Genomic DNA, 19,343 nt, shown 5'->3' on the forward strand with positions numbered 1-19,343 from the left:
TCAAATCCATTCTCAGACATCACTTCAAACTTTCACAGCCTAACTAAAGCTTTAATATAGACTTGAATTAGACATTTAAATATTCTGAGAAAATGTCTCATCTCTTGCAGTTAAGCTGGATTCTGTGGCTCTCAGTTTCACAGTGAAGAACACTTAATGCCCTGATAAAGACAAGGGTGAGGGGAGTCTTAAGAAAATTGAAAAGAAACTTTTCTCTGACTTTCCTCCAGATTTTGTTAACCACAGCAACAGTCAGAAAATTAATCACGTTTATTATCTCAAAGCAGTTAAAAAAAACCCTTTAAAATCCACACCTGTGAGAGTTTGATGCCTCCCAGCAAATGAGAAGGGAGCAGCCAGAAGCACGTATCTCGCCCATGGAAAAAGAAAGGCAGTGAAATCCTCAGAAAGCTAAAATACCCTTACTTGGAGCACAATTGCTTGCGGCAGAAACTTAAAATAATAGGAAAGCTGGATCAAAAGGGAAGCTGGAGAGATCAGGTTTCTCTCTCCTGGGTGGGAACCAATACAAGCGTGCTTCCAGGTAGTTTGCTGTCAGGATGAGGTCAAGAACAGCCACGAGGGAAAAGTTCCTAGAGAGAGCAGCTCTTACTGTTACAATTTTCCTCAGTGGCCAAGAAGTGTGCCAGCCAAGCTAAGTTGAGAGTCCCAGTCCCAGCTGTATTTCCAGACAGCAGTTTCAGCAGTACCTTCTGCCCTTAAGTCAGGGACTGCAGAGAGCAGCAGTCTTCCTGCCCTGAGCCCTCCCATCCCGTTCCTCAGGTGAAAAAGATCAATCCTTTTAGACTCTCTCTTTATATAAAATAGGAGTAGCAAATGATTTATTGGAGGCGAAGCAAACTGGCTCCCTTAAACCAAAAAATATAAAGAAACTAATTCAAGCCATTCATTTTTTTTTTTTTTAAATAACCAGTCTTACATAAAGAATGGAAACTTCCTGTATCACTAGAGCTTTCTTTTGCATGCTATAGGTACTAAGGATGCTAATCACCAGGCTCAGCAAAATAACCAGTTACCTGAGTAAACCCACAGATGTTAACTGATATGTGTGCCACTCTTGCTAAGCTGGGGGTCCAAAACTTCAGGGAATTCTGCTAAGGACTTCTCAGTCCAAACACCTTTGCTTTACAAAGATTCTGAAAACTATACTTATATGCTTCTAAAATTCCATCCTGAAGTAAGGGAGCATAACACCACACAGGAATAAAAATGAGATGCCCCCCGAATAACAATGTACTTTCACATAGAATCTGGCGGATTTGAAATTAGATAAATATTTGCAAATTGGAAATTTCCTCACTTAGCTAGCTGCATGCCTGCTCTAGCCTATTCAATAGATGCCAACAGTTTGGGCTAACACATAACCAAAAATCTGAAGTTTGAGTTAGAGGCTAAATGTGAAGAAAATAAAAAAAATTGATGCAATGAGAAATTATTAGGAACAGCAAAACAAACATTTATCTGGAACAAAATATCATCTCCTTTCTCACCTTGCACCTAGAAATCCTGCAGCATTCTTTCAGATGTAACATGTTTTGAATTACACAGTTTAGGGGAGAAAACACGCATCTGTTATTTCTTACTCCTGCCTTTGCCCAGCAGCCCTTCACCTGATTTGTAACTGGTCACTCCTTTAACAAATTGCTTCTTGGGCTGTTACTGTATATTTGTGCTTGCACAAGATGCCTTTCTTCGTTGCAGTTACATATTTAGCAGCTCGGTTTTTCAGCAGGAATTCTACCCTGTCATTTCCTGTTTAGTTACAGGTTGAGCTCGCTTTTGTTTTCTGTGCTGTTTACTTGGTACCCTGCTTCCCCCACAGCCGGGAACCACAGGCTGCTCGCTGACTCCTCAGCCTCCTCCTCGCCTCTGCCACCACAGCTTTGTTTTCTTCTATGCCCCTAGTTAACTCTCATACAGCTCACTCAAACTTCCCCCCTTTTTATTAATAGATATACTCAATCTTCAAAAACCTCCTGAATCAGTGATGTGCTCACAGAAGGCACAAGCAACCTGAGAAATCAAGAGTATGGCTCTTTTCCTGGCTAAATCCGTGACACCACGCAGAGAAAGGGAACAATGCTTCACCCTAAAAGCCAGCAGTGCTGGAGACCAGTCCAGCAAAGGCCAAGGGCATGGAGTGCCCACACAGTGCCCCACACACAAAGGAATATGTGTACAAAATCATGGTGTGTGTGGGGATGGGCCTGGGGTGGGATTCCAGCAGGCAGGGGACAGGGGTAGGACAGGATAAAGAGGCAGATGGAGCAAGAGTGGGTGGTGAGGGTGTTTAAGGGACAGGAAGGGGAGGGAAAAGTCCAAGGAGAACTAAGAGAAGAGCCATACTGGGAGGAATAAGAGAAGGTGGTGAGATAAAAACAAAACAGAAGGTGAGGGTACAGAAAGCAGGAAGAGAGATTAAGAAAATCCATCCTGCCAGAAACAGCACCTCTTGTCAGGCAGACAGCAGGTGCTGCCTGGGGAAGAGCTGATTCACACATCTGGAGTGTAGGAACCAAAACACCTCTACCTAAGAGAGAAAAACTAAAAATAAAAGACTCAGAAGAGATGGCAGAGGGTGCCATACTTTCTTCTTTTGGCAATCCAGTGCTTTCCAACTGCATGACATTTTTTGAATAGCTTTCTGGAGAAATGAGTGCTGTATTTCCAGATCTTTGCAAGAATCTTGACAGTTCATTTCAGCATAGCCTCTCCAACATGAGCCTTTCCTGTTCTCCTCTTCATCTTACTTCAGACTTATTTTTCTGATATCTGTACCCACAGCACTTTCCAGGGCTTTGGCTGCTCCTCCAGAAAAGGATTTTCAATTTTTTTGGGGCCTGCACGGATCCTGGGGGAGTCACTAAGGGAATGGCACTGCCATGCAGTGAGGAACACTGATGGCAGACCTGCACCAACCAACCCAGCTCTGGGAAACCAGTAATGCAGCCAGAAATGCAGCCAGTAGCTGCTGGCTAGCTGGTATCAGCGAGTCTTTAACCTTGCCTGCAGCAGCCTGGGGGGCCATCTACATAGCCAAATTTCCTGCTACAAACTGCACCTTCAGTGGCTTTCAAAACCTGTCCTGTTCACCTTCTTGTGACTGACTTTGAACACTGAGTCTTAGCTCTCTGACTCTTGCACTTTCAATATTGCCACTGCATTACAAATCTCTGCCAATGGATAAAACAACCTCTTACTAAAGGTACTTTTTTTTTAAACCTCCCCTGGAAGCCTTATTACAGATTAGATTTGATGAATTTCTATCCCATGTACTGTTCCACTCCTCCCATCTGACAATACCTGGAACAGCTTTCGGAGAATCTGCTCAGTTCCATTTTGCACTCTTACATTTTTTATCCTTGCTGCAAAAATTGTTTTAGAGTCTTATAATTAAAACTTTATATCAAAACAGCATAGATTTTTTTTCTCTGTGTAGGAAAACTAGCCAACTGTGATCTACTAAAAAGTAGATGGTTTAAAAAAACCACCTTACCAAATACTGATGGGTGTTTAATTGGGAAAGCTGAACAATTTACCTGAAAAAATGAATTTATGAAAAAAAGCAAAACAATTTACAAAAACTTGTAGTCTCCTAAAACACATTTTCATAAGAAAATATTTAAGTTTTCTTTATCTGTTTTCAAAAGAAATATGGGAATATTTTAATAAAAATATGGATAAATTTTCCATTGACAAAAATTTCTAAAGACCTTGAGGATTCTTTTTTAAAAAGAATCTTTTCCCCAAAGGAAGAGGTACAGGGAAGGGTTAGCAAGGAGACAAAATCCACAGTGAAAAACTTTGGCAGAAAATTTTATTTCTGCTAAATTTAGGTAGCAGTGAAGACTACATTTTTTTGTTAGAAGCTCTTCTTAAAATGAGGTGTTTGCTGGCATGTTATTTTGAAAACCATCACAGTAGGATGACTTCTTTAATAAGTGGGCATTAACCCCAGAGATCACAAAGTCTCAGAGTGAGTGACAAACCCCTGTGAGGTATCTGATTTCTTTGCCAAAACAGGGAAGGTTTTTAATAAAGGTCAAAGAGAAATAATCTCCAAAGACAGCAGTGTCTCTTCCCCCTGTATGTTTACTCTTTTATTTCACCCCTTTACAGCTAAAGGCAGACCTTAACACACACACACACAAAAGGAAACAACAACCAAAGAGGAGGGGAAAAAAAAAAAAAAAGCCTGAAATTTTAGTTACACCACATGTGGTTTTCATTTGTGAAAAATGAACAAGCTGTTTGTGGTTAAACTGTCTAATCTGCTGTTATCAATCTAGCACTGCATTCAAGATTTACAGGATACATCAGCTTCTGTGCCACATTAGCTGTAAAAGGGAGAGGGGGTGGGAGGAAAAAGGAGGAGGAGAGAGTTTATCCTGAGGAATAATATTTCCAATGCAGCCACACTCACACTACATCTGGTTGTGCTGGTAGCGGCAGTTAAATTGAAATATTTCACAGCGTGTGTCAGAAACATGCAGAATGGTAATTATGACAGATCTGATTAAGCCTGAGTGCCACTAGCTCCCTGGCCAGCTCCGGTTGTGCAGGTGTGACCTTGTGCGTGCCTGCGTGTGTAAATAAAATTAATTACAAGCGAGAGGGCGAAGGCTTCGGTGACATCACAAAGCGGAGAAACTCCCAAGGGGGAGACCTAATGGAATATTTTCCCTCAGTCTAATAATACAGTTCATATTGACTTGAGGTAATTAGTGGGATCATTAAAGCAGTTTTCCCGGCGTATTTGGCTGCCTGATCAGATTAGTGAAAATGTTCTTCAGAACAAGCCCTGTGTGGTCTGCCAGAGAAGGAGGAAATAAAAAGCAACAAAGCATATTTTGGAATGATAAGCAGCGCTGGACTTTTTTCACGGCATTTTGCAGGGCCAGTCCCGGGAGCCTGGGTGCCTGACTTTCCTGACCAGTTCAATCTTTCATCCCAGGTGCACATGTTCCTGCTGCATGTCACCTGAGACTTTTTAATTTTCCTTCTTCTATACTTCAAAACTATGCCATCCTTATCCCTCAATGCTTAAAAAAACCAGATAAAAGGCTTGTGGGATCGCAAGCCCTAGAAGAAATCCATTAAGATAACTGGGGGAAGGAAGAAGAATAAATATGTGATCAGATCCTCCCCACCTCTCCCCAAAAGTCTGACAGAAGACTGAAGGATTGTTTTGAGGATCATTAATGTTTTCATTTCCTAACGAGCTTACCCCAGCAGAAGAAAAAGGGGGAAAAAAAGCAAGAAGTTTAACTATGATATAAAGTATTCCACAGTAACAGAACACAGAGCCCTAATCAAGAAATGGACCATTTGTTTAAAAACAGTCTATTGAGCATGCTCTACCTTGCAAATGGAATATGCCAAGCTCTGTCACAGATGGCAAGCTTTGACAGTTCCCATCCGTAGCGTCGATACTCGACAGTTCAGCACAAGATCAGTGACATTCTGTCTCATTAGAGCCACGCTAATTATCACAGCTAGTTTCAGGGGAAACCATGTGTTGCAATGGTCAATTTGAAGGAGTCTGTGCATCAACAAACTGGTAATAAGGATCAGACACCTTATTATATGACAGCATGCTGCCTATGATCTGATTTACTGAATCAGAGGTACTGAGGCAACACTGAAGCCTGATGGGTTATGGAATCGCGTGTACACAATGAGTAGCTGAAATATGCTTTAAAAATAAAAGGGAGTTATATAGAAAAAATACAAATAAAAAATTTAAAATGGTGAAGTTATAATACGGAGTTTTTTCATTTGACGTTAAGACATGCAGAGATGTTAGAGATCTTGTCAGCCAGTTTTATCTTTAATCAAATCATATAAGATAAATAATTCAAAATGAAAACTGTAAAATTATGGATTATGCTAAATTATAATTCATTCCATACTCTGATTTTTCAGTTTCAATAACATGTACCAAACATTCCTTATGTTGTGCCGTCTTGATGCTTTAACATAATTTTATATTTTGTAAAGAGCTTTCTCTCCTTGGCTCTCTTTTTTCATTTGCACATTTAATGACTTAAACTTGTACTTCTCCTAGCTTCTCTCACTCATTTATGCTCTTTCCACCAGACAAAAACCATCCAACCAAAACCCCCCACTCTGCTGTTTCTGGACACCTGCAGGCCACATCCTGCCAGGCACTCAGCAGTCCCAGCGCCTCCCAGGGATGCGCCACAGGCTGCGGCCACGAGAGCGATAAGCATTAACTCCCAACCAGAGCAGGGCAGGTGTGCACCGAATCCCTCCAGGGAAGCTCTCCTCAGGGCTCAAATACACTCCATCTCCTGAAGCTGCTACCAGTCCTTTAAATGGCAGCATTTGAACAGCTCCTGCTGCCACCCGTCTGGCTGGGAACCTCCAGCCTCAGCCGATTTGACCCCGTGTGTAAAGCATGCTCAGGAAGCACTCTTTGTCATCAGTGTGTCAACAAATCTAGCCTTTGCCTAACGTGTTGAAAGGGCTACCTGGCTCCAAGGTTAAGTGGGCAATTACATGCTGATGTGAACCACCTTGAAGATTTTAAGGTGGTTTCTCTTCAGAGCATCTTTGTTGATTCATGAAGCTGCCGTCTATTCTTTATTAGGGGGAACCCAAGGCTCACTGAAGCCTAGCCACTGCACCAAAGCCATAGCAATAAAATGGGATATAGTCAGGATCAAAGCCAGCCCTTTCTTGGGTCTACCATGATCAAGAGATAAGAGAGTCAACTAAACTCAATTTTTCTACTCCCTTTCTGAGAAGTATTTTTTTCAAAAAAAGCTAGGGAAATTTCCTGAGATTTTAACCTTTATTTCTGAGAGGAGATGTTCTAAGAGGGACTAGGACATGGGGCAGAGGAAGGACATGGAACATTCATTTTTTTCCCCCCTAGAGAAACCTGAAAATTTTTTTTCCTCTGACCTGGGCAAGACAGAACACACTATGACTCTGTAACTCGATATTTTGTGAAAGAAACAAATCAGCTCTATCTGCCAAGTTTCACAGTTTCACTAAATGACATGCCGCTTTATGGGGCAATTCTTGATTGCATGCAAAAGCCCATCTTGCTTTCTCAGTTCACACTCTTCCTCTTGCATCCCTGCCGACACCCGATCCCACCCCGACTCCTGCTGCTCATGGCACCTCTTCAACTGCCAGAGCAATCACCCCCAGGCAATGAGGGGGGAGGAAAACAATATTAAAAAATAATAAAAAATAGATGCTGTTGTATGTTTTTGCAGCTAATGTTTTCTAACTACTGTATCTCGCCTTTGCACCGGGGTGAGGGGTTTATTTCCAGGTGGACCTGTGAAACAGCAGACCACAGAGTACATTGTGTTTCCACCTCGCGTCTCCCCGTGCAGCATCCCCCCTGCTCCACAGAGAATCCATTGTACACTGAGGTTGGGGGGGAGGGGGGGGTGGGGGGGAAGGAGGTTTTTAAGCCAAGATTTAAACCCAGGAAGTGACTCAGCTGCTCTGAGGGAGACAAAGGCAGGAGAGAACTTGACTGAGAGCAGGGTGATGGGCGAAGGACTGAGCCCCCTCCTGCCCTGCAGGTTGCACCCCTCTGGGCAGCCTGAGGTGCAGTGCTCTGAGGAAACAGCTTTGGAAATAAATTTCAAGATCCCCTCCTAAAGCCACATTGTTACCAGAGGGTTACTCTTGGTGATAAAAAGGTTTCTTTTCCTCCAGCTGGAAAATAGTTGAATAGATTGTTCTATATCCGCGGTAATGGCATGTTACATCTCTGTGCCAGATCCACAATACCGTGCTTGTTCAGTGTGGGAAGCTGTTTAAAAATGACTTTCCTATTAGAGTATATAGCTTAGTCTCTAGATGGAAAAAGCCAGATCAAAGATATAGCATTTATAAAACTGCTGGTTAAAAAGATAAAAGTGAGATAACAGACATCAATTTTTCACTATAAATCTCCAGGTTTACTACAACATTAAAATTTCCAGTAAAAGCAGGGTTTTATATACCTGAACTCTAATGGCCTATTCTGAAAATATTTATGTCAGGAAAGCATGGTATTTGCATGCCAAAAGCATTTTTAGTGCCAATGTTTAGCATTCCCTTCCCATTTAACTCCTTCCCATCTACTCATGAGTGCTAGATGCTCTGCCTAGTGCCTACCCATCAGATCTCCTCACACAGCCCTCTGGAAGAGAACACTCTGGGTGCGGACAAAGGCCAAAAGTCAAACCCTTCTAATGAAATAGTCACTGCATAAAATACTGGCCTGATGGCTCAGGATGGTGTCTCTAGCAGGGTCTGAAAACCATGATTTGTACACGAAACAACAACTAAGCAAAGTGAAAAACAGGGATGGAAGAACAGGAAACTGAGCAACATGACACAACAGCTCAGAAGTAACAGGTCAGAATTCTACGTCATTAGATGAGGTTTCTGGAGGTATGGGTAGTACTCCATTAGATTTATTTTAAAATCAAAGCATGATTCTGTGAGAACCAAGTGTCTCACCCTCCACATACAGGCATTTTCATTCTGTGAGAAGGGAGGGCATTCGGCACCTATGAGGCCATAAAGAGCCATCAGCAGGATGGACTACAGAAGAGTATTGATTTCACACATTTATGTCACTAAAAATTAAACTTCTTTAGGTAAATAATGCAGGCTAGTGGCCTTAAACTGTAGTGCATGAAACTCTCAGAGGTATGGAGCCTGATATCACTCCAGGTTTTGCAAACTGTAATTTTCCTAAATTTAAGAAAGCTTTACCAATTTAACCTGATTTTCAGCAAAGTATTGCTTTCTTCCCTGCTTCGTACTAGCACATGCAAGCCACAGCTTTTCAGGATAAGCCATAACATAAATCTAACTTCTCAAAACATAGCAAACACACAGAAATGCTGCAAGTCTCTACCTGCCTTATTTCTCAGGGCTCTTAGGTATGGCGGTTTTGTTTGCTTGTTTATCTGTTTTTATGGAATAAAATTAGATTTCAGCATCTGTCACCATCAAGGAAAACTCATCCCTGGCTCCCACATGAGAACATCGTAACCACTGCAGAGTTACTGAACCATGATACCTTAATGATCATTATACAAATCAACTTTTCTTATTTTTCTCTTAATAACAAAATTAAGAATGTGCTTCCATAAGTACTCAAATCAGACTTTCAGGTTATAAATTTAATAAAAATGCAATATGATGAAATTGTAAAAGCAAAGTATGGCACAAAAATTTATGTATGGATTCTTTTCATTTAGAGTTATTCAGGTGTGCTGATTAAATTTTAGCAAATAATACTGTTGGCATTGCCAATCTGCCATTAAGAATCAACAACTTGCGAGAAGAGACAAAACACCTGGTAAACCTTTCTGTCTTCCTTTTGTGTGCATTTTTGCAAAGCTTTCTTTTCAACACAATCTAACAAAAATCCCATGCAGATCTATTAGAAAGACAGCCTACAATAAAGCCACAAGATCTTAAACATGGACATTACATGCTTTGCCAATTAAAGTTCTAAAACTCCCCAAAGATATGATGTATTCCAGAAATTTGAATTGCAATATCTTCCTTAGCTCCTCAGTATAATTATATTAACTTTTGAAGTACATATTTTGAATTTAACAGATTTTTAAATTATTCTGTAGATAATATATCAATCCTTAAAAACATAGAAACTTAAAAAATATACAGAACGTATGCATTCCTGTATGGGAAAAGCATTCAACAATTGAAGAAATGTCCTAGCTGTGTATTCAAATCTATGTACCAGATAGGCCCTTTCCTTTGGGAACACCAACAAGCTTCCAGCAAAGTGCACTTTGAAACTTCAAGTAGCAAATCATCCCCCACCTGAGTCAGCAAATGTATTCTCTAACAGTGCTGCAACCTCTTCCCAATTCCAGGACCTCTGCCACAGAAGGCCCCAGCACCCAGCTGCTCTGCTGAGCGTCAGGTCTACATGCAGTTGGTCCTCCACAACTCAGGAGGATTTAAAAATAAAACTATTGATCAACACATTATTTTCTAATATGTTTCCTCCTGACTTTTCATTGTAATGAAGTGATTATCCCAGGATTTCCAGTTCTACTCTTGCCAAAGGCACTAACACAGCGCAAGGGAAGATGCTCGTTTTTTACCTTGGCGCTACCCAAATAGAAACTCCTGTAGCGCATCATTTAGTAGCAATTCTGTACAAAGTGCTCTAGTCAGCAGAACATTATCTGCAGTCTCCTGGCTCAGGCAAGCCCAGCCACCTTGCAGATGCTGGCTGCTTACACATCCAATCTAATGTTGCCCCAAATCAGTTAATTAAGGAAAAAAAAAAGAAAAAAAAAGAGGCAAGGCCTTCCAGGCCTTTGTCCCCTCACAGAGCTGCTTTAGGTCACATATGGTTTTACATCACAACTCTAGACTGCACTCAGAAATTAATTAAGTCCTTATATCCAAAATGACATCAAATCAGCAATGTTCAATTTTAGCAATTTTTAAAAACAAAAATGTTAATCAACACATCATTTTCTAATATGACTCCTTCAGACTTTTCACTATTACTTGGGTTATCTCAGGATTTCAAGTTCTGAGTATGGAACCAATATCTCCAAACTGAAAAAAATATCAGGAAGAGATCTCTCTCAAGAGAGGTTCTCTTAGAGAATATGTTTGAACAAGCCTCTTTATTGTGCAAGGGAGATTTTTTTGCCCCAAGAAATGTTTACTTGTACCACTGAAGAGCTCCAATAAAGAATCTTTTACAAAGGATTCATGCACATCCTTTAGTATAGGTGGCAGTGCTACATCTTAAAAGATTATTAATTGGGTAACTGGCAGTCAGCTAGTTCAAGAAGACCCAGCACATCCTAGTCTACCTAGGAGGTTACTTCTGCAAAGCAGCTTTCTAGTACAAATGACACTATTTAACTACAGACCTGAAAACTTGCTAGTCACATAAATTAACATTGCTGAAATTGGTGGGAAAAATAACCCCTGAGAACACAGGTATAATCACCAGAGTAAAATGGAAAAGAACTATGTGTTTGGTGTTTTCTGTACGTAGTAGCAAAGTTTGTACAAGAATCTAAATTTTATACCACTGCTCAACTAACCCTGCACTGCATCCTCTGGAAGCTTTTAAGCTTCATTTTGATTTCCTGTCCCTTTGAAAGTCAGCACTGAAAAGGCTGACCCACCTAGAAATTTTAAGGCTTTGCACTTAAATAAATACACTATTGCACAAATCAGATCAGAGCAAAATTATATGGGCTCATAGACTGGCTTCATACCTTAGCTTTACATAGACTGCAATGGAAAGGGGAAGGTGCAGAAAGCGGACAGTTCTCCAACCCCAAGTTTTGACATGTAAATAAAGACATCTGAGGAGCACACAGGTTGGAAGCTGCTGTAACATTCTATCATAATTAGAAACATTTCAAGAGCTCTGTAATTTCCAATCAAAATTACAGTAATTTCCGATATACAAGCCATGATTCATGACAGAATTTTTACATTCCATGGGAGATTATAGTGGCCTGATGTATGACACACTGAGTACAGCACTAACATAAACAATTCAGTTTAATGTTTAAACAGCACTTGGTGTTTAGAATCCCACAATAAAAGAAACATATTATTGTTGAAATTATCACTTTGACAGTGATTGAAGGGTAGGCAGGCATGTGGCCTATAAAGCTATAATTTTTACAGTCCACAGCTTGAGTTTAATCATTTTGATACAACATTTCCAAAATATCCCTTTAAATGCTCCTTAAACCATATAACTTAAGAGACAACATCCTTTCTGTACAATGAAGTGAACTCCAAAATGTGAACAGCACAGAAGTCAAAAGTTAAAGCCTTGTTAAAAAGAAAACCAGCACTAAAATGCTGATGGCCCAAGAAACATCAGTCTAACTGAGCTTCACTAGCTTTCCCCGGAAGATGCTGAATTTTTCTATGGAGTAATTTTAGAAAAATAAAGAAGTAGTGATTAAGTGGATTTAACACTTAATCTAATATGAAAATTTAACATTTGATTTCTTTCAAGCATTTGTATAGCTATAGCCTTTCTCATTTTTCTATATGTTTTGCCTTTACTTCTTGAGTACATTCTCACTTAAATCAATGCATTCACATACTCCAGTGATCTTTCTCAGAAGACATGTCATTTATGATAATCACACCCAACAAGTGCCTGCTGATTTCCCTCTTGCCACTAAACTTGACAGAAAATTCTCAGTTAAAGAAAACAGAGTAGGAAACCACAAAACAAAGGCTTGAAACTGAATATGCAACATATATGTATGCATGCAAGCAGGTAACTAAGCAGACATTGCGTTCAACAAAATTACACACTTTTTCTCAGCTATAATTTCTACAACTGTAATTTTTGGGATCTTTTTTGGTTGGTTTTCTTTTTTTTTTTTTTGACAGTCCACCTCTCATGCAGAGTCTCACCAGTGGGTCTGACTAAATATTTTTTTTTGCAAAAAAACCAGCAGCCCAATGTTTCTCATTGCACAACAAGCAATTGCAAAATTTGGCAGCAATACCCAGATCTTGACCACAGCTTTTTGCCACATCCACACCAGCTAAGAACTGATGAACCTGAGCCTTTCTGAGCCACACCAAGATCCATGGGCACACAGAGAAGGTGACTGGCTGGTGGGGAAAAGGCAGTGAGACATTTCAGGAAGCTGCTTCTCTACCCCATCTGGGGAACCAGAGGTTACCTCCAGATTCAGCAAGGAGCTCTGAGTTGTTGTACTGGGCTGATACACCGACCCAGACACCCCTTTTAACTCTCATAGAAACTGAACTGGGGGAATAATTGTGCAGGATATGGAGTTCTTTGAGCCCTGGGAATTTTACCTGGCTTTTGGTTGCCGCAACCTTCGCAAACAGTGCTTGGGACACCTTAGCTCTCTTCATTTCCTGCTGAATCTCGTCATAAATGGAAGCATTAATGTTCATGGAATTGTTTTCTGGTTTTCCATTCCTCTCTGTAGCAATAGTAGCAGTTTTGACCTAGAAAATATGAGACATTTTTCATTATGAAAAAGTTATTTTCCTCTCTTTCCCTTCCTAAGTAGTTCCCCTTTGCATTTTATTCCTTTTATCCAATCTTTCTCTGATATTCTTTCAGCATTTTGCAGAATAAACATTATAAGTTATCTAAGGTTCCAGCAACTAAGAAACAGGAAAATTCAGTGCATTGTAACAGGTGAGTGCATCTGAAATATGAGCTACCATTAACAGACCACGGCAAATTTCAATGTCATAAATTAGGTGGAAACCTGTTAAACAGTCTTGTAGAGACTTGTGAATCCTTACATGATTTTTTTACCCCACACAAATTAAATAAAAATTGCAAATGCAACATAAAATAATCTCTAATGAAATAGAAATCTGACAGATATATCTTGATTCATGTCTTATTCCCGGTACACTCAAATGCATGATAATGTTTAAAAGTTGTGGCTTTAGATTGAATTTTTAAAAATTTATCTTATCAGTTTGGTTTTTAAGCTGTTTTTAAAAGACAGTTTAGAATATTGCATACTTTAACCACTCCTTCATGAAACCAAGATAGGACTTTCTTAAAGCTCCTGATTCTAGTTGTATTTCACTTACATACACCAAATATTTATTCTTCTTGTAATCCAGATTAAATAAACACCGAACATGTTAACAAGACAGAGTAATTACAGTACCACTTTTATGCTGCGTCTGCAGCATTAAGGAAAACAACAAAAAAAAAAATTCATCAGTAGCGACATGATGTGCAGGAGACTATCCTTTCCTTCATCCTCTGGAAATGATGGAAGTGATGTTTCAACACCAAGCATCATCCCACCAAGGTTAGACTGCAGTTTCTGCAATATCAGTTGAGAGGTACAAAAAATCAGCAGGTACTCAGCTTATCCTACAATATTCTCAGTAGTTAAGGATAAGGTCTGTCTTTAGCAGTTACTCTTGCAAGGCTTGCTCAAGATTAGTGGCCTAATGGGCCACTAATCCTAAAGTGGATCAGAGGAAAGGAAAACTGGATTTCTCCCGAGAGCCTACAAGGTGATGATGCAAACAAAATCAAACCTTTAGATTTCAATTCAAACATACTGATTCATACAGAGGTTATTGAGAGCTGAATTAATTTGGTTATTCTGAAGTTACGCATCTAGTTTAAGACAGTCATTCAGCCTAATTCTAGGTCTAAAGGACAGAGCCTGGCACTTCCAGAAGGTGATTCAGCCTACTCTTAAGTACATGTCTAAACCCACACTTTCACTATCAGTTTGATCCAGAGCAAGTCAGCATGTTCCTGTGCTCTGAAGTCCCTTGAGGTTCAAAAGGTAATCATGACAACATGATAATTCATTTTCTAATCTCACTCTCTATGAGCTTTCATATGTCACAGGTCTCACAATATGGAAGTCGAAGGGTTTGGATGAGAGATGTACTTAGGCAAATCAGCAGCCCATTTTTTTCCTAGAAATGTCATCCTCACTTCATCCATAGTGCTTTTAATATAAAATAATGTAGCCCAGAAACTGGGAGTGCATGCCACTCTTGCTGAACATGATTTGTCCATCAGGCTTTTCAGGAACTGTGCTAACACACGCCCATTAACTACAAGGGGCAAAACTTCAGAAGAACAAGGTGTCCACAAACACTTCCCCTCACGCCCATTCTGGCAGGCATTAGCACAAGGGTTCTAAGTAAAAATGGAAATGGAGAAAAATCCCAGGATGTGGCATACAGTTAATCATAGGATTTTTTTTTTTCATCTGAAAATAATTAGTACTTTGCAGCTATGCCCTTTTCTGCTTTGTGACATTTTACCAGTGACATTGCAGAAGAGGATGGCCAAGCCTGGACCAAAGGTTGCTCAGAAACATTTGAGGCACCTGGCAGCAGGGAGGGAGGATCAGCACCACAAAACTCTCTCCTTCCCACTGCAGAGCAGAAAAAGGTATGCCTCACACAAGACAAATCAGTACAGGGCTGCAAGAGCAGGTGCATCTCCTGAAGATCATACAGTGAAATAATTTAACAATACAAAATCAGTGCAAATTTTACAACCTTTAAATAAGAAGGATGTGCCAGAAAATAACTGACAAGTGGTGGGGATGTTAAACATACAACTGAAGACAGACTAATCTCTGTGCATGTAAAAATCTGCCTAAGCTAAATTAGAGAATGAAAAAGTGATGGCTTTGTCAAGGTGCCTTCTTGAACCTTGGGTTTAAATTTTGGGAAGCAAATTTCAGTCATTCCCCCCTCCAAAATAATTTTAACTTGTAACTCATCTTTGAAGGACCCAAGGGGAAGAGAAGATGAAGGTATTCAGCTAGCATACACAAGTTTTTGGTGAGGAAACACTTTGCTCTTGTGAACTTGATCAAAATGTGTCTCTTCTGTAAGCACACTGCCTTTTTGATTGCTACTGAGCTTCAAAGAACAGCTTCATGTTGTAGCAGTACTTCACAGACCACTTAACTGAGCTGTGAACATGCAGACCATCAAAAACCATCAACACACCACGCTGTAGACTTAATTTAAACTATGCTACTCGGTCCACACTTCTCAATGTCCAATTTAATACAGATATGCATTTAACCCAAGGGAATTACTGAAAATCCTCATTCTGGTTTGCAAATCACATCTATCTTTATACAGGTACAATAAATTCAACAGCATCTAATATGTCATCAAAGTTAAAACAAACAAACAAACTCCTATCGCCTTCTGTTGATATTTAATTAGGGAACACTAATTGAATTCAGAAAACACTAATATCTGCATCAAAAAGCAGTACTAGCCCGAAGATCTTCAGGGGAATAAAGTCTTAAAGCTATAAAATGATGGTTTGGGGATTACCAAGAGTTGTGATTCTCAGTCATACCCTCTCCCTTTCCAATTCACTTCATTGGCGGAGTATAAAAATTCTTTTCCTGTGTCTTAATAATTTCTCTTCATAGATCAGGTGTAGACTCTGGCTGGTCTAGATTGACTATTGGTCTGCTCTGGTCTGATGAATTCCATGCAATAATGCCAATTAACCTCTTGGAGAATATCCATACATATTTCATAATTTATACATAAGCAGCATCTAGGCTGTCATGTTGAATTTAGAATTGAGTTCAAAACAGAGGCTGTTTGAAGCTAGGTTGAAAAAACACCCTCCTCCTCAAAAAAACCCAACAGAAAACAAAAAAACTCTCAATGGTGCAACTTCAGGACTTGGGAGAGGAGGTGGAAAAAGTATTCATTTCAGAGAGAAAAACAAAACAAAACATAATCTCTCATCTCATCCACACTTAAGCACAACCTCCCACCCCACCCACACCTACAGCCACATTTTCTGTTTAGGAAAGAAACCATAGATCAGCTAATTTTTTTTTTTTTGACAGTAACCAAATATTGGAAATACTAACTGAAGAGGGGAGCATTATTTTACAAATGTAACACACTGAGAATCAGGAATTCATTTGGCCATCTTCCTATCACCAATCAATCTAGTCTTCTAAGAATACGTGAAAAAAAATAACATATCCATCTCCTCCTGGCCTACCCAGATATATCTTCCCATCAAATAAGACTGATTACAGCAGCAAGAAGTTCTGGATTAATTCAGTTTTCCTAAAAAAAGGGTAAGTTGTCATAGAAGGAATAACCAGCATGAGGAGGTTTTCACAAACATGGAACCTCATTCCTTCCCCATCGAAACTGAAACAAAAAAATCTTATATAACACATTCTCATAACTACTGTTTTAGCTTGGGAACAAAAATCTTCTTTAATCCTGGTTTAGCTTTTAATATTACATTGTACATTAAAATTCATAAAGTAGTTCATTCCAGGCAAAACAAACTACTTTTCAGTTCTGCTCTGCAAATAGCAGAGGAGGTACAATAAATGCTGTTGCTTTCAGAACAGCTTTTATCAGGACAAGGTTTACTACTCCATTATTACAGTGGCGCCTGGAAGTGCAGTTATAGTTAAGTGTCAGGGTTTCCATTAACTCTCCTCCATGGTGGTTTTTGTGGGGGTGGGAGGAGAGGATTGCATTTATTATTTCATTCATTCTACTTTCATTAAAATGCAACTTGGCACAAAGATTATCAACCTAAATCTAAAATTTTGCCAACTTAAAAATAAAAATTTTGCTGCTGGTGGTACATAGCACATGCATGTGGGACTAGGACTCCACCATAAAGTTTCAAAGAAGCTGGTGTTACCCAGAACTCCTTGCAATGGAGATTCACTGGTCCTCAAACACCATCAAAGCACTGCTCTCCAAGATACCATTCTTTCAATAGTAACATCCTATCCCTGACACCCAACCCATGATTCCTTTAACTTGAATGAACTGTAATTTATCTGCTGTCACGGAGGCCAGGATTGTATTTATGAGATGAAGGTTTTGGTCAATGAGTACCTAGAACCATGACTCATGGAAGATTTTGGCTACTTCTTAAAACATTGCCTTGTTAAAATAATATTCTGCTCTTGATATTACACGTGATCTATTTTTACACAGAATGATGATGGGCCCCAAGGGTTAACGCAAATTTTCTTTGGGGAATATGGGTGACAAGAAAGATTTCTTCCTTGGCTCAGCTGAAATGGAGATTAATTGTCCTGAGAAAGAAATGTTTGTAACTGCAGGATGGCTAAAAACCTTTAAGCAGAATATTTTGGAAAAGAAAAACTGTAACTTGGCCACCTGTCTCTATCCTCCCCCACAAACTTTACAGAGGAGGGGGGAGTCCTCTTCCCTCCACATCCTATACTGCCCTGATGAGACATAAAGGCCATCCCTAGCACCTCATCATCCTCTAAAATATCCCCAGATTCTCTCATTTCCAGATAACATGCAATAGACTCATTCTCTCAACTTGACCTAGGAATATCCCAAGAGGGCCTTTGTGGGGTGATCTGCAAGATGAAGGGGTTGAAGAGTGGGGGGAAATGATTAAAAGAAGTAGAACATGAAAGGACCTTTTCCTTTCCTTCTGGATTGCAGAGGTTAAATGTCTCCATGCAGTACCTACCTGATGGAGATGCTAATACTTATAAATTCCAGTGCCCCAGGAAACAGCCTGATAGACAGGCTTCTGCCCCTGGGGTGGCAACTCGAACAATGTCCAAGGGAAAAATCCTTGTGTACGCCGTCTCCTTGTGCTCAGTCCACCAGTGTGGAAGATAGTAGCAGACTTTTACAACTTGACCAGCTTAGAGGGCTATACACGCATCCCAAAAGCTCATGCATTAGAGGCTAATGATTTCAATTAAAAAAAAAAAAGTAAGATTTTGCATTTTGTTTAAGTCAGAGAGAAAGGGAGAAGTAACAGGGACAAAGAGCTTCTTAAAGGATTTCAAAACAGAATTGGAAACAATCCAGATACATTAGCTCAAGTAGCAACTAGTAAGAATGCTGTAAAAATGAGATAAATTCAACACTGTTCCTTGTAACTCAGGCACCAGGGTTTATGCTTGGTGAGTTTCTACTATCCAATCAGACCTCTAAGGTCACACTTTCTGGTTTTGCATACAACAGAATGCAAAATTTACACAGAACAAGCTCAGCTGCTAAATGGTTAAGTCTGCTCTACTGTCTGGCCACCAGTTGGCAACACAAAAATGCAAAATAGATCCTTTTCAGGATGTTTATTTTCACATCCTTCCGAAACTGATAACTTGCAATTGCAAAATAAACCTTCATGTGTGGCATATTAGCTCCCATTTTTCATGGTTTCATAGTTTAATTGTTTCAAACGTTACACTGGTCTAAAGATTTAATATTAAATATGTTGGCTCTTGTGTAAATTCTGTTGTCAGGATAAACGGTCTGTTTTCTCTTTCAATGGTTATCCGAGAAGCTCACAGTCAAGCTGGAAAAATATTATTCTCTATTCCTGCAAAGTGATCTTTAAATAATTGCTTATAATAAATTTAGTGGTAAGGATGAAAGTAGTTTTATTTCCTTAGTATCAAATATTCAATAAACTGTGGACATTTTGGGGGAGGTATCACAGTAGCAGCTTGCATTGAAAATTTTGCAGTACCTGACTGCAATTTATTTCTGCTGTGATTTGTAAAGTTATACTTGCCAGTGTTACAGCTAGGACAATTTCACTATTATTTCAAGCATCAAGCATTGCAGTTATCTTACCAACACAGATATTTCAATTTTCAAACTTAGGACTCTGAACACTTAGCAGCAGGTGAAAAGTGCTTCAGTTTATAGTGGGGAATTCTGGAAACATGCAAGAAGGTCACAAAGAATCACAAATCAGAGGTTTCTACATTCTCAATCTATTCACTAGGGAAAATGTG

General features: G+C 39.6%; 1 protein-coding gene across 8 annotated transcripts in view; it reads right to left on the reverse strand.

Moving 5' to 3' along the window:
- SATB1 (SATB homeobox 1) overlaps positions 1-19,343 on the reverse strand; it is a 92,280-nt gene that overhangs the window by 13,653 nt on the left and 59,284 nt on the right. For all 8 annotated transcript variants that reach the window (XM_030232731.2, XM_018909581.3, XM_018909582.3 and 5 more), the window contains one exon: positions 12,874-13,029. In XM_030232731.2, coding sequence (XP_030088591.1) covers positions 12,874-13,029 — 156 coding nt within the window. The remainder of the gene's footprint in view (positions 1-12,873; positions 13,030-19,343) is intronic.

Source organism: Serinus canaria, chromosome 2 (genome assembly GCF_022539315.1).
Source record: "Serinus canaria isolate serCan28SL12 chromosome 2, serCan2020, whole genome shotgun sequence".
Lineage (NCBI taxonomy): Eukaryota > Metazoa > Chordata > Aves > Passeriformes > Fringillidae > Serinus > Serinus canaria.